This window comes from Carya illinoinensis, chromosome 7, assembly GCF_018687715.1.
Source record: "Carya illinoinensis cultivar Pawnee chromosome 7, C.illinoinensisPawnee_v1, whole genome shotgun sequence".
In the NCBI taxonomy this organism is placed as follows: domain Eukaryota; kingdom Viridiplantae; phylum Streptophyta; class Magnoliopsida; order Fagales; family Juglandaceae; genus Carya; species Carya illinoinensis.
The window spans coordinates 37,902,254-37,916,091 of record NC_056758.1 but is presented as its reverse complement, the minus strand read 5'-3'; the positions used below and the strand labels follow the sequence as shown (position 1 = coordinate 37,916,091).

General features: G+C 36.2%; 1 protein-coding gene across 1 annotated transcript; it reads left to right on the top strand.

Annotated features, from left to right (window-relative positions):
* The first annotated feature begins 3,890 nt into the window (after positions 1-3,890).
* Positions 3,891-5,346, top strand: LOC122316853 (protein SOB FIVE-LIKE 5-like). The gene is made up of 4 exons (XM_043133674.1): positions 3,891-4,664; positions 4,761-4,844; positions 4,922-4,994; positions 5,104-5,346. The coding sequence occupies exons 1-4, from the start codon at positions 4,290-4,292 to the stop codon at positions 5,127-5,129; spliced, it is 558 nt and encodes a 185-aa protein (XP_042989608.1). The 5' UTR covers positions 3,891-4,289; the 3' UTR covers positions 5,130-5,346.
* The last annotated feature ends 8,492 nt before the right edge of the window (positions 5,347-13,838 follow it).

Here is a 13,838-nt window from a genome sequence, read left to right as displayed (position 1 = left end):
GCAATCGATTAGTCAGTAGATCAAAAGCCTGAATATCTTTCGGTGGGGATACACTAATTATTATAGCCTTTTCGTCGAGCCAACTGCTAAAACACACATTTGATTGACAACACTAAAACAGGGCTCACCGACGTGATAATTTCCACTTGCTTTATTCGAAATAGTTGCTAATAATTAGCTGTTGCGATTGTACATCGACTGCTTTGTGCTTCTTCTGTTCATTTAATCCAATCCATACAACAATCTGTTTTATAAACTAAAGATGCAATCTTTTTGTTTTAATCCTCAATGGATATCATATCCTCAATGGATATCATAGTGCATGTCGACAGTCTCCTATTCTATTATATGGAATGCAAGTTTACATTTATTCTTCATTTCATTTCGAGAGGATTGGATTGAGACAAGGTGATGTGCTATCTGTCAAATAAAGACGTAATAATAATAGAAGAAAATAGGACGGAAGTAACGATATTTGCAGTCGTGGAATGTATAAGATTTATATAATTTTTTTGAAAAAAGTGAGTAAATACAAGACTTATATAATAAAAAATTAATTTTTTAATAGTGAACCTTATTTTTTTCAAAAGAACTGTGTAGTATTTGTACACTCTGCGATTGTATCTAACATTATTCGAAAACGACCAGGTGATTAAGGCAATCCAACGAGACTACAGCACGGCAGCGACTCTTGATCGATGTCGTCACTTGCCCACTAAACTTGTGCTAATGCCGAGCAGAACCAACATTTTGAAATCAGGAGCCGGCTCTTTGATCGTGATTGATTTCATGTAAATGCAAATTCCAATTAATGCGACGAGGATGGCCACAAAAGATCTTAAAGTTCTGTCTCTCTGTATTTATACGTAATTATATATAGATAGATCATTTTCCTGTAGATAAAATACAAATGTAGTTCCAAGTCCTGTATTCAGTCTGAAACCGATCAAGCTATTAGTACCTCTCAAGCATGGACGGCCATTTTGAGAATGACATCTAACTCAGTACATGTAATGCACATGAAGCATGGCATCGAGGCACATGCCTTTCAGGGTTTTTGGGGTTTCTTTTAGAGGTCCTACTTACAAAATTTCAACTCTGGATTGTATAGAATTTTGTGCGTATATGCAGCATGGGTTTCAATAGTCAAAACCGTACAAATAAATGAGGGTCATTGGTGCAAACATTCTTATTTTTCTTTGGGAAACAGAAGCATTTAATTGGTTGGTATGGAGTGGGGTTGTTTGAAGGGATCAGAGAATCTCTTATTAGAACAAGGGTTTGAAAGTTGTGAGAGAGGGAGCCCATGTTTGACCTAAGCATGTGTTGGAGGGGACCAGCTGCTTAGAAACCTCATGTTGCAGTTCAAAGCCCATGCAAAATTGATTCTAGTATTAGCTGTACTAGTTAATGGATGTGTGTACAACTACAAGGATATAAGGAATTGGGACCTGCAAATTTGATTCTGTTTAAACATCTTTGGTAAAATTGACAGGAGAAAAATATAATAAGAATGATGAGCTTTTCTCGAAATTTCTTCCAATCTATATATATATATGATAAGTCTTTTGTTGATCATATGACAATCACCTATTTTTTTTAAAAAATAATGTTACATATAGTTGTAAAAGAATAATTCGTGATTCTCGTGTCCTTTAAATTAAAACTTATTATTAAAAAAACCCATGAATATTCTCGCGTGTTCAAGGAACATTAGACAATTTTTATTAAATGGATTGAAGATAATTTCCTTTGGAGGAAAATTTTGTCCAATTAAAAACGATATGATAAATATTTATGATAGGTATGATAAAATTAAGGAAAATAATCTAACTGTATAGAGATTACATAAAAGTAATTTTACAAATTAATATAATTTAATGTAATTTGTCATATTATAAAATTACGTTTATTGTATTGTAAAATAAATCTAACAATTTCGATAAAATTATATTAATTTATAAGATTAGTTTTATATAATTTTTTTTTTTTTTTTTTTGTTGACGTAACATCAATCACTCAAAGGTCTATTAGCAATTTTAATACACGTTTTAATGCTTTTTATTTCTTTGTCTTTTGGTTAATATGTCGGTAACCTTCCACCTAGCTCCTCGTAATTAGAAAGGTTAGGATTTGTGGCCAAATTAATGCAACGTAGTCGATCGCAAAGGTAGCAACGTGTACGTATAGCCAAGGCATGGAGCATTTGACGAAAATGAATATTAGGGATTTTGGGTAAGAACTTACGAATGATGATCAAATTGACTCGTTTTCTCATAAACAACTGCAAATGACTGATCATTTCTCATACACAAACTATGACAAATTTGACTCGTCTCACACGAGAATCTAAAGTAGGTCCCAGAATCTATTAAAGAGACATTTCAAAGATATTATTTATTCACTCAATGGCCAATTACTGAGTACTTTTTGCACGAATTTGGGGTCGGTGATTTATGTCATCTGATTGATAATCTAAGCACCTCCTAAAAACAAATCTGAGGGAACATTGTGTTTCATTTTATGGGTTGGTTTGGTTTGATCTTTTGTATGATGCTTTCGAGTCGATGAACAAGACAATTTCAGAGGCAAAGCCGCAAATTATTGATATTTCCAATGGACACTTTGATAAAAACATTATCTCTTTTTCAAAGCATGTATTGCTTTAAGAATGTTAAGGACTAGAGTCAAGATATCTCCAGAAATGTATGACCATTAGGTTGCATCAGATGCATCCGTAGATGAATGAAGGAAGAATTGGCAAATTCTCATTTTGAATGTGGTAGAGTGGAGTGGCTTGCTACCTTCTGATTAGAAAGGATTTTGTCCCCCCAATAACCAAAATGAACACATTCTCAGTTGTACTGTACTGAGGAAATCTCATTCTATGTATCTGCTACATTGGCGTATAAAGCTTGCTGAAACTGTCATTGCTGGTGGCACGGTTTTTCAAACCTATTAACTTCTAGTTTAGAGATTGGCTAGAATTTTGGTTAGAATCAATCTGAATATATCTTGTCCCCCTTATAGGGTTTTTCAAGGATGTAATGTAAGTCTATTTCATGGATATTGCGCAAAGATTGGTTATCTTTTAAATCTGTCCATCTTCTACTTTTTACAACCCACTTGTGAATTTGTGATAGCTATCCAACTCTTTTCTTTTCTTTTCTTGACCTGTGATGGATTGAGTATCTAAGATAATTGGGGAGGGCAAGCGTTGTGGCCTGTTGGTTTGTTGGTGATCGTGGTGTCCATTATATGGACCTCTAACAACAAGGTTAGGAAAAAGAAAAGTACATACCGTAAAATGCGTTGAAAAATCTATTTGTAAGCTCATATTTTGATGCGTACACTAATAATGTGGAGAATGTAGAAATATGTCACATCAACTAATATATATTATTTTAGCTTTTTATAATTAAAATGAATCATGTGTTGACACAGCAGACTTGTTTACATACTTTTACCTTTTTCCTAAACTAGGTGTCTCTTGTAATCTTAAATTGGGACAAAAAAATCTGAAGTACTTATCTGAAATATTACAGTATATTTCAATGAACCAGCCACTACTTCATACTGGACAATATAATCCAGACATCAGAAACTCATTGCTGTCCATTCAAAGCTGGCATACCATGAAAATATATCAACAATTCAATTAATGCTTGCATTTTATTGCGCAATGGGCAGCTTCCAACCATCTCTATGGAAGCATACCCCTCATCTCAATCCCAATCTTAAATTTCCACGGTGGCAAAGACCCACCCACTGGTCTGTAATATAAACTACTCTCACTCTCATGTTTGTAAGACTCTGTGCATGAAGTATGAAGTTTCAGAAAAAACGAAAAAAAAAAAAAAAAAAAAGACAAGTATAACTACATTTGTAAATGAACAATAACCACTACCATTGTCACCGCTGTTACCAATTGCTGTTGTTTCTTCCCTTATCATCACCACACACTCTCTCTCTTTCACACTCACAAAAACAGACATAGATATCGATATACACGCGCACAACTGGCAATTGTGATTCATGCACATAGAAATAAAATAAGAGGCAAAGGGATAGAGCAGAGGACAAACGTAGTCTAGGATTTGAGTGACTCCTTTGGTTTGTTCTGCCTCTATTCTTCTCTTCTTCTGCTTATATAGAGAATAGCACCTAGAAGCTCAATTTTCTCATATATTTCTGTCATGAGGAGAGCCTATATATATGTATGTATGTATGTATAGGTGAGGGCCATTGGAGTTTTAAGTGGTAAAGAGGCTAAGAAACTGAGTCTTAGAATGGATATCTCAGCTTCACAGTGCAGTAGCGGGTGTGAATCAGGTTGGACTCGGTACTTAGACCAATCCTCACTTTCAGAAACTCAATTCCACATAGTTGGTGGTATGGATGACTATTATAGAGGAAAGGGAGCAAAAATGGAGGAGAAAGAAGAAGATTTGTCCTTGGTCTCTGATGCTTCTTCTGGGCCTTCACATGACCTTGAAGATGATGAAGAGTGCATTCATGATAATGGATGTTATTGCTATTCTTCTTCAGCTTCTGAGCGGGACCGCAAAAGCAAAAGGAAAATGAAGGCCAAAGAACATGGCAGACACCGGCTGCATTCAAATCTTGATGACACTGCTAGCTCCCCAGCACTGAGCTTTTCCAAGGCAAGTTTATAGAATAAATGCATGCACTAGTATATACTAATTTAGCATTTCACTTGCAACAAACTTTATCAAGTGTGGCTTTTGATAACTTTGCAGGTGGATTCAACTCTCTATGGGAATGAAGATTCAACGGAGAAATTATTGAATTTCTCTCAGGGTTTCTCTGCAACGCATTTTGAGGTACCCTCTCTTCCTTGCAGGTTTCCTATACGAGTGTCCTCCTATAATTAAGCGGCGACACTGTTGAATATTTGCAGGTAAAATCTAAAGTGCAGAAGCATTCTACTTTCTTAAAGTCTATTGCCAAAAAACCAGCTTCAGAAGAACCAGGTGGCCCACCATAATTGTTTTGGATTTGAGTCCTCTGCAGCAAATAGAAATGCTTCGAGGATCATGTGATGCTGACTGTAGAAATATTGTTGGTTTTTTCTCTTGGCAGGTGGTTTTCACAGAAACTGGAAATGACTTCTTTTAGCTTTGATGCTGCAGCTGGTGTGGAGACTGAGATAAGGAGTGCTGTAAAAGATGGCATCAGATCACAAAAGAATATTGCCCCTCCACTGTTTTTCCATTTTATTTGTGTTTCAATTTCTACTCCTTTTTATCCGTGATTGTCAATGCAATGGGAAACAACCTGAGCACATGATTTCTTTTCTTACAGAAAGGAAATTCCTGTTTTCAATTTCTTTTTCTGACATCAATGGTTGTCGCACATATTATTTGTGGGGCTTCTTTATAATCATGTCGTGCTCAACCCGTTCCTTAAATAGTGCCCCCATGCTCTATCTCTAATACTACTGCAGGACCAAATCTGTCAAATCACCTGGAATGAAATAATAATAATAATAATAATAACACAAAAAAAAAAAAAAAGGATATCTTTCGTTGTGGACATAAATAAGCCACGAAAGTAACTTTCCAACCATAACTCTTCAATGATTAACCAGAAAGCAAGGAGATGCATACACTTCGAAGTCATAATGAGAATGGATATCTGCCAGCTTAACCATGTTGTTGTTGGGAAGTGCTCTATTCCCCTAGAAATCTCGCTAACATGGAAAACCAGCTACTCAGAGGCCTGGAAAAAAGCTGGATATGCATTGCACCCACATACGCGCAGAGAGAGAGAGAGAGGCAAGCATCATTTTAAACATATGATGGCCCAATGCCAATAAGTGCCACACTTTTTCTACTTCTGCTATTGCCAGCCTTGCTTGAAACAACTTAGGCTGGAAGAATTTGGCAAATGCAACCATGTAAAGCCAGGCTAGTCTCGAAAACAGAATTTTTCTGATGGAAGGAAGCAAAAGCCGAGCTTCATTTTCCACCAAAAGGGACCGATCGAAAGCAGTGCCCCACCACCCTCCTTAGATATCTACCAGTACCCACTAAGAATACGATCCATATATACATGCACCACACTAGTGCAATTATTGAGTTTGTTTTGGTGGAGATTTTGCACCCATATCTTGGAAAACGACTTAAATTTCAGGAAAAGAACAAGACCTCCACCACTGTATCGTGTCGATCTTTCTTAATTTGTTATCCTTTTTAACAGAAAGAAAACGAAATAGCAACAATGGTATGGTAGAATTTTAATCAGTTTAATGCAAGTAGGCGTACAGAACACGGTACAGGTACCAAGAAGATATCAGAGTGAATGTTGGGGGACCATGGTACATTCAGTTTGCACTCATCGGATATACCTTTTAGAGCATCCCCATTCGGTTTCCCATCCTCCCGTTTCCTTATTATTTGTTAAAATTTTTAGGGTTTTCTCTAAAACCAGCCCTCCATCCGATTTCTTAAAATGGGGTTATAATTTTCGGGGTGTACAGGAAATCCTCATCTTTGGAGACCTACTGTACATCCCCAAATCCCATTTCCGCATCCTGTCCCGCGTTCATCCCTCTCGATGGTTGGTGTTCCAATAATCGTCTCTCCTGTTGACTGACCCTCTCTCGGTGCGAATCTTCTTTCTTTTTTATGTTTGGTATGTGTGAATCTGATTACCGTTTGAAGGGCATTTGGGATCTGTTTTAGGGTTTTTGAAAATTTATTTATGATGTGCTTGGCTGCTAGGAAATTGGTACATCTTTCTCATTTTCTCACCCCTGTTAATTTCTTGCGTGTTTCTTGATGATGAAACATCTAATGCTTTGGAACCGATGTTTGGTTGGTGTGAAAATTTTTAGGGTTTTCTTGTGGCTATTTCCCTGAGTTATCCGTTTGGTTGCTGTGAAAATTTCTGTTCGGTTTGGATTTCTATTTTCCTGAGTCACCTGTTTGGTTGCTGTGAAAATAGACTGGAGGTTTCCTTTGATTTTTTCCTGAGCAACCCGTTTGGTTGCTGTGAAAATGTGATGCGGTTTGGTGTCATATTTTCTTGAGTAACCCATTTGGTTGCTGTGAAATGAGATGAGGTTTGGCTTGCGTTTTGATGAATTGTGCCCCTGTTTGGTTGGTGCGAAATTCAGAAAACGTTTGCTGTCCTGTTTTTCCTTCTGTGATTGTTTGGGAACCCCGAAAATCATCCATGATGTTTCTGTCATATTTTCCTTCCTCTATTGTTTGGTTGCTGCGAAAATGTATACTCTTTTCCTGTGATGATTATTTAGCTCACATGTATTGTTTGGTTGGCCAGAAAAGATTTATGATTTTGAATCTTTGGTGATCCAAGATTGGTTTTCAGTTGTTGTGAACATTTTTGCTTGATGAATTTCGGATCTAGTTTTTTTTCCATATCTTTTTCCTTCAAAGCATGCTTCTTGGCTGCTATTTCTTGGTCTTTCATATCCAATGTTGAATTTGCTCCTGAATGTTGTGATCTCTCTTCTAAATTTTGTTTTCATTATGCAATTTGTAAAAATACATTATGCAATCTTTGTAACCTGTGATTATTTGAGAAGACAGTTAATAACAATAACTACTTTCTAGATTTTAATTTTTATCTCTGATTAGAGACTTGAATGGATTAACTCCATACGTGGTGGACATTTGATCTTTATCTTTTTAGAGATAGATGAATACTTCACATATATAATAGTTGATCATACTTTTATTAAATCTTGTTGGAAATGCAAGAATGCTTTTTAAAATCATCTTGAATTGATGGTATTTTTATTGGTGCTCCAATAACATGCTGCTATTAAGAACTTGCTCTTGCTCATTTAACATGCTGTATTCGGCCCCTTTAATTTAATCTCTTGCTCTTGTTTGTTATTAAGAACTTGTGTTTGGAAAATGCTTTTTTTGGACTTTTGGACTCCTATTTTTTAATATAATTAGAGAGTGAATTTTCTCTCCACATAACTCTATATTATGGAAGGTATTAATAGCCCAACATGCTCATTTTCTATATGCTTGAATTGATGGAATATTGCAACTGTCATTGGAATAAAATAGTTTGCTCATTTTGATATTTGATGTTGGGTCATTTGCAGTGTTGCGTATCTCTCAGGGGAGAGGGTTTATATTAGGATGTGATGATGGTGTTATAGTGTGGGTTATGTTAGAAGTGTGTATGGGGCCCCATCGATATGGAGGGGTAATTCTCACCCAAATTGCCATATTGCAGTTTGTGATACTTTCCACAAAAGACAATCAGGATTCAGGTGAGATTTTGCAGCCATTCGATGTTAGGCTCCTTGCTTATACATGGTGTCAACATTTACACCAATCTGAGCCTTTTTAATTATTTATATATTCGATATGGATGTAGAAGTGGATGGGGATGCTTGTATTTAGGATTATTTTGTTTTGCATGTTGTTTGGTATTATGGATTAATTGAGTTATATTATGTGTAAACTAAACCACAAGGCTGTGATGATGACAACCGTTTGTGGGGATACGGGAAATTTAATGGTCATTTCCCCAATGACTAGGTAATCAGGACGGCCAATAAGTATTGGCAACCGGTTGTAGCAGCCATCAGTGGGTGGCCAACTTTCCAAGATCATACCAAACGATTTCTGAGCCATCCACCCAGACTAACACCCCAAACTTTACAAATTTCATTTCTAACATTTTCAATGCGTTTTTACCAATGGATTCATAAGACGGAGGCCATATGTACTTCACGAACCTCTTAAGTCAAGATCCTCAACTCGAGCCCACTTATGGTGGGCAATAGGGGTGAGTTCGGTCCGGTCCGGTCCGGTCCGGTCCGGGGAGGTTTTGTGGACCGGACCGGACCTATTCGGTCCAGGGTTTTCCCACCCTGGACCGGACCGAACTCCATCAGGACCGGTCCGGTCCGGTCCTATTCGGTCCGGTTCGGTCCGGTCGGTCCATTCGGTCCAAGGTTGACTTTTTTTTTTTTTTTTTTTTTTTTTTTTTTATCTAATGACATTTTTTTTAATATTTATGTAATTATATTGTAATATATTTAATATATATACATATAGTATTATATATATATATATTAGTAATATGCTAATACTATTAGTCTATTAGTAATAATACTATAACTAATAAATATATGTAATAATAACTATACTATAACTAATAACTATATGTAATAATAGTAATAGTGATAACTATATATTTATATAATATGCTAATATTTAATGACATTTTTTTAATATTTATGTAATTATATTGTAATATATTTAATATATATACATATAGTATACTATTGTATATATTAGTAATATGCTAATACTATTATATAAATAATATTTATTTTTTTTATTTCTATTCGGTCCGGTCCGGTCCGGTCCGGGGTGAAAAACTCCCGGACCGGGACCGGACCGAATCTTTTCGGTCCCTTAAAAATGGGACCGGACCGGACCGGACCCAATTCGGTCCGGTCCAAACAGTGCCGGTCCGGTCGGTTTTGCCGGTCCGGACCGGCCGATGCTCAGCCCTAGTGGGCAATGTGAAACATCTCCATTGACCCTTGATGACTCTCCACCTCTACCCCCTAATGAGCTTATCGGCGTTATGAAATCAGTGAGGGGTGCGAATTTCACCCTCGAGGAAGACAAGTTACTTGTCTCCGCATGGCTAAATTGTAGCCTTGATGTTGTCCAGGGAACAGATCAAAAACACTCCTAGCTTTGGGAAAAAATTTTGAGTACTTTCAACAATTTAAAGAAACCACAAATGAGCGGACAGTAAAGTCTTTAATTCACCGGTGGTCGATGATCCAAAAGGCCACTAACAAATTTTATGCGAAACTAGCTCAAGTTGAAGGGTTAAATCAAAGTGGCATGACCGAGCAAGACAAGGTAACATTATCAAATCCCAGAGTCCTTTACTCAAACAATTTCTGTCAACAATTATTGAGTTAACTGGAGGTTTATTTTTCCCTTACAAGTTTGACAAAGCGAAGGTTATGTACCAATCGCTAGAGAAATGCTCATTCCAGTTCGAGTATTGTTGGCACCTGTTGAAGGACCAACGTAAGTGGATTTGGCGCGTGACAAAGGAGGATCCAAAGCGGATAATGTGATGGAGAATGAAGTTATCGAGCCCGACTGACCAATTGGAAGGAAAGCTGAGAAAGGAAAACAAAAGGCCCAAGGCCAGCATGCAAAGGAGAACTTCCAACTCAGGAAGATGAAGTATACTCTGTTGGAAGAGTCACGCGCTCAGGAGAAAGAGTTTTTTCGTCTTAAAGCCGAGAAGATGGCGTATGACAAGGAGACGGAAGCCAGAAAATTACGTCAAGAGGACGAACGGCTGCGGTTGGAGGCTGAGAAAGTGGAGCTCGCGAAGAAGGAATCAGATCAGCGCATTATGATGATGGATGTGAGTGTCATGCCAGAATTGCAGCGACAGTTTTTCCAGCAACTCCAGAGGGAGGTCATGGCGAGACGCAGTCAGTCCGACGATTTGGATTGATTATTTTGTATTTAATTTCTTATTTTATGTTTGTAACAATTATATATATGTAAAAACTGTTGTAATTAATATTTTTTATATTTGATAATATGGGAAGTATGATAGGGTTGTGCAATTAATGACTCAATGACATTTTCAGAAACAAACTTGATTACCATTAATATATTCGGGAAATTGATAACAATAACGAAATACAAATGCAAATCAGATTAACTTAAACATAGGTCACCAATTACATTAAGGAAATAATAAAATCTAAAGCAACCCTGACTAATGTTGTGAATATAAAAGCCATTGATGTTCAATCAGTTGTATGATTACGCGACAATTCGGGGAGATTATCATCAAGTTGATCATATTCAATGTTCAGACTCTCACTATCATTACGCTCGTCTTCAATTATCATATTATGTAGAATAACACATGCTTTCATTATATTCGCTAATTCCTTCACTTTAAACATTCGGGAAGGTCCACGAATGATAGCAAATCGTTGTTGAAGTACCCCGAATGCACGCTCTACATCTTTCCTTGCGGATTCTTGTGCTTTCACAAAATTTTTCTTCTTATTCCCACGTGGTGATGGAATCGTCTTCACAAAAATTCGCCACTTGGGATAAATACCGTCCGCAAGGTAATAGCCCATAGTATAGTCGTTGCCATTGATAGTGTAATTGACTAGAGGAGCACGCCCTTGGGCAAGTTCTGTAAAAATAAAAGATCTTTCTAGCACATTAATATCGTTATGTGAACCGGGCATACCAAAAAATGCATGTCATATCCAGAGATCATATGAAGCAACTGATTCTAAAATAATAGTTGGTTCAAGGATGTGGCCGGAGTACATACCTTTCCAAGCTGCGGGACAATTTTTCCACTTCCAATGCATGCAATCAATGCTTCCCAGCATTCCTGGGAATCCTCGGTGTTCACCAACTGCAAGCAATCGACCTATATCATTAGCAGTTGGAGACCTTAGATATTCTTCTGAAAAAACAGTTACTACTGTCTCAGTAAATTTTTTTAGGCTCTCCATTGCGGTGCTTTCACCAATACGTATGTATTCATCCATAAAATCTTCAGTAACCTCATACGCCAGCATTCTAAGAATCTAAGTGCTGCGGTGATTTTTTGCATACAAGATCAACCGAGTCGGCCGGTATTATCTCTTCTCTGGACGAAGTACGGGTCGTAAGACTCTACTTCATTTAGAATACGAAGAAATAGGGGACGACTTATCTGAAATCTCCTTCGAAATAGATTCAAGGGATATACTAGATTTTCAGCAAAGTAATCACGAAATAGGCGCTCGTGTCCCTGAACATGATCACGTCGAATAAACTTACGACGTTGGCTATTGCCACATCACCTCGATGACTGTCCATCCGCCTCCATGTTTTGAACATCGCTATCATCTTCAGAAGATACGTATGTCAATAATTTGCGAAAGAAAGTACGAGTCATTTGATGAAAGGAGTAGGAGATCAAAGGATACAATAGAAGTTTGGTTCTATAGAGGAAATGAGGCTTGAGTTTGCATATTTATAGAGGAATTACTCCTATTGTTACACATAGGAGTAAAAATGTTACTGTTTGAGAGAAGACAAAAAAAGTTACCGTTTGAGAAAAGATAAAAAAAAATTTACCGTTGGAAAAAAAAAATAAAAAATATTACCGTTAGAGAAATGACAGAAAATATTACCGTTGAAGAAAAGTTGCTAAAATATTACCGTTTCATCCAATTAAAAAATTTTATCATCAATACGTGACTTTCGGTTTTTCATTAGAGATATTGAGTACTCTTCTAATTAAATTTGTCAACACGTTAGAAAATGCACTAATTAATAAAAAAAATTATTTTTTAATACGAATTTCAATTTTTAAAAAAAAATATTGTATTGGATAGTCAAAATTTCCAATAAATATTTAGTAGAAAGTGATATTTGAAAAAAAAATAATAAGACAAAAGAGTTAGTAGTTAATATTGTAAATGGAAGAGAGAGAAAAAAGTAATAAAAAAAGAATAGAGAAATATTATTTAAAAGAATAGAGATAGGGATGGGGAATGAGATGTAGGAGGTTTTTAGAAGATAAACAAATTTTAGGGATAAATTTGAGGAAATGAGTATTTGAGTTAAATTATAGGGATGAGGATGCTCTTATACCACTCATTGTCTTGTGTCCACTAGATAGATTAACATCTTTTACAATTTTTTTAATCTAAATATTTTCTATAATTTAAGGGAGACACACACAATCTATTAACTCTTCTACAGACAACATATAACGTGCACCGAGGGGCGTAAATCTGTCTGATCCGGTTTAGTTCAGTTATGGACCGAATTATATTTTTTGGACTAAACATTTATAGGGATTGGACCGTTTGGTCTGGTCTAATTATTTTATTGTTTTAGATAAATTAATTTAAAAAATTATTTTAATTACTAAATTAAAATTAAATGAATTATTAATGTTGATTATGTAACCAACTCATTAAAAAAAATTACTATAATTATATTTATGATGTTGATAATTACTACTTACTAACTTAAGTTTTATTTTTTAGTATGCATAATTATTAATTGTTGGGGTGAAGGCTGTTTTGAAGCTGAAAAATCGAGAAACAGTGAGTTTATTAGACTTTTGCTCAACCTAGCACTCAAGAGAAACTCAAACCATGAGTTAACTCAAGGTAAGCTCAACAGTGGGCTCAAACAATGCTCAACACATGAATTCGCTTGAGTCTTGCATGACAGCTAGCTCGAGTGAGACATAAACCCCAGTGTTTGCTCTAGTCAATATTAATAAATATCAAATAATTTCATTGTATATAGATTATTTATGTTTGTTTGTAGTTTAGGTATTTTTTTTTTTAAAAAAAAAATTACCTAATTATTTTAATTATTTCACTTGCAACAATTTTTGTTTCGTCGAGTCGCGTCATTAAATTCACCATTTAAGTTTAAAAGTAATAATTAATTGCCACATAATATCAGTCAACCTGGAATGGCAGCATATATTAGTCAACCTGGAATGGCAACATGATTAAATCCAGTATACGGTACATTTTAGGAATTGAGTCTATCTACACAACCACCCACTGTTCACGTAACCCCCCCACTCCAGCCTACGTGGCTTTTTTTTTTTTTTTTAAATTCAAAACGGTAGCGTTTTGGTCATGGGTTATGATTCAATTTCCTGCCCCCCAACATCCTCCCCGCGCGTTATTCTTCAGTTGCTTCTTCAGAAAGCTTCCCCGGCATTCTCTCCAAACTCGCCCTGCTGTTGTTCTTTCGCCGATGTCACCCTCTGGCCGGCCCGTGCGG

Excerpts from the sequence above, each read along its gene's own strand:
- LOC122316853 (XM_043133674.1), top strand. The coding sequence starts at position 4,290 with ATGGATATCTCAGCTTCACAGTGCAGTAGCGGGTGTGAATCAGGTTGG. Across the intron at positions 4,665-4,760 it reads CAGCACTGAGCTTTTCCAAG|GTGGATTCAACTCTCTATGG; the intron begins GCAAGTTTATAG and ends ATAACTTTGCAG. Across the intron at positions 4,995-5,103 it reads ACCAGCTTCAGAAGAACCAG|GTGGTTTTCACAGAAACTGG; the intron begins GTGGCCCACCAT and ends TTCTCTTGGCAG.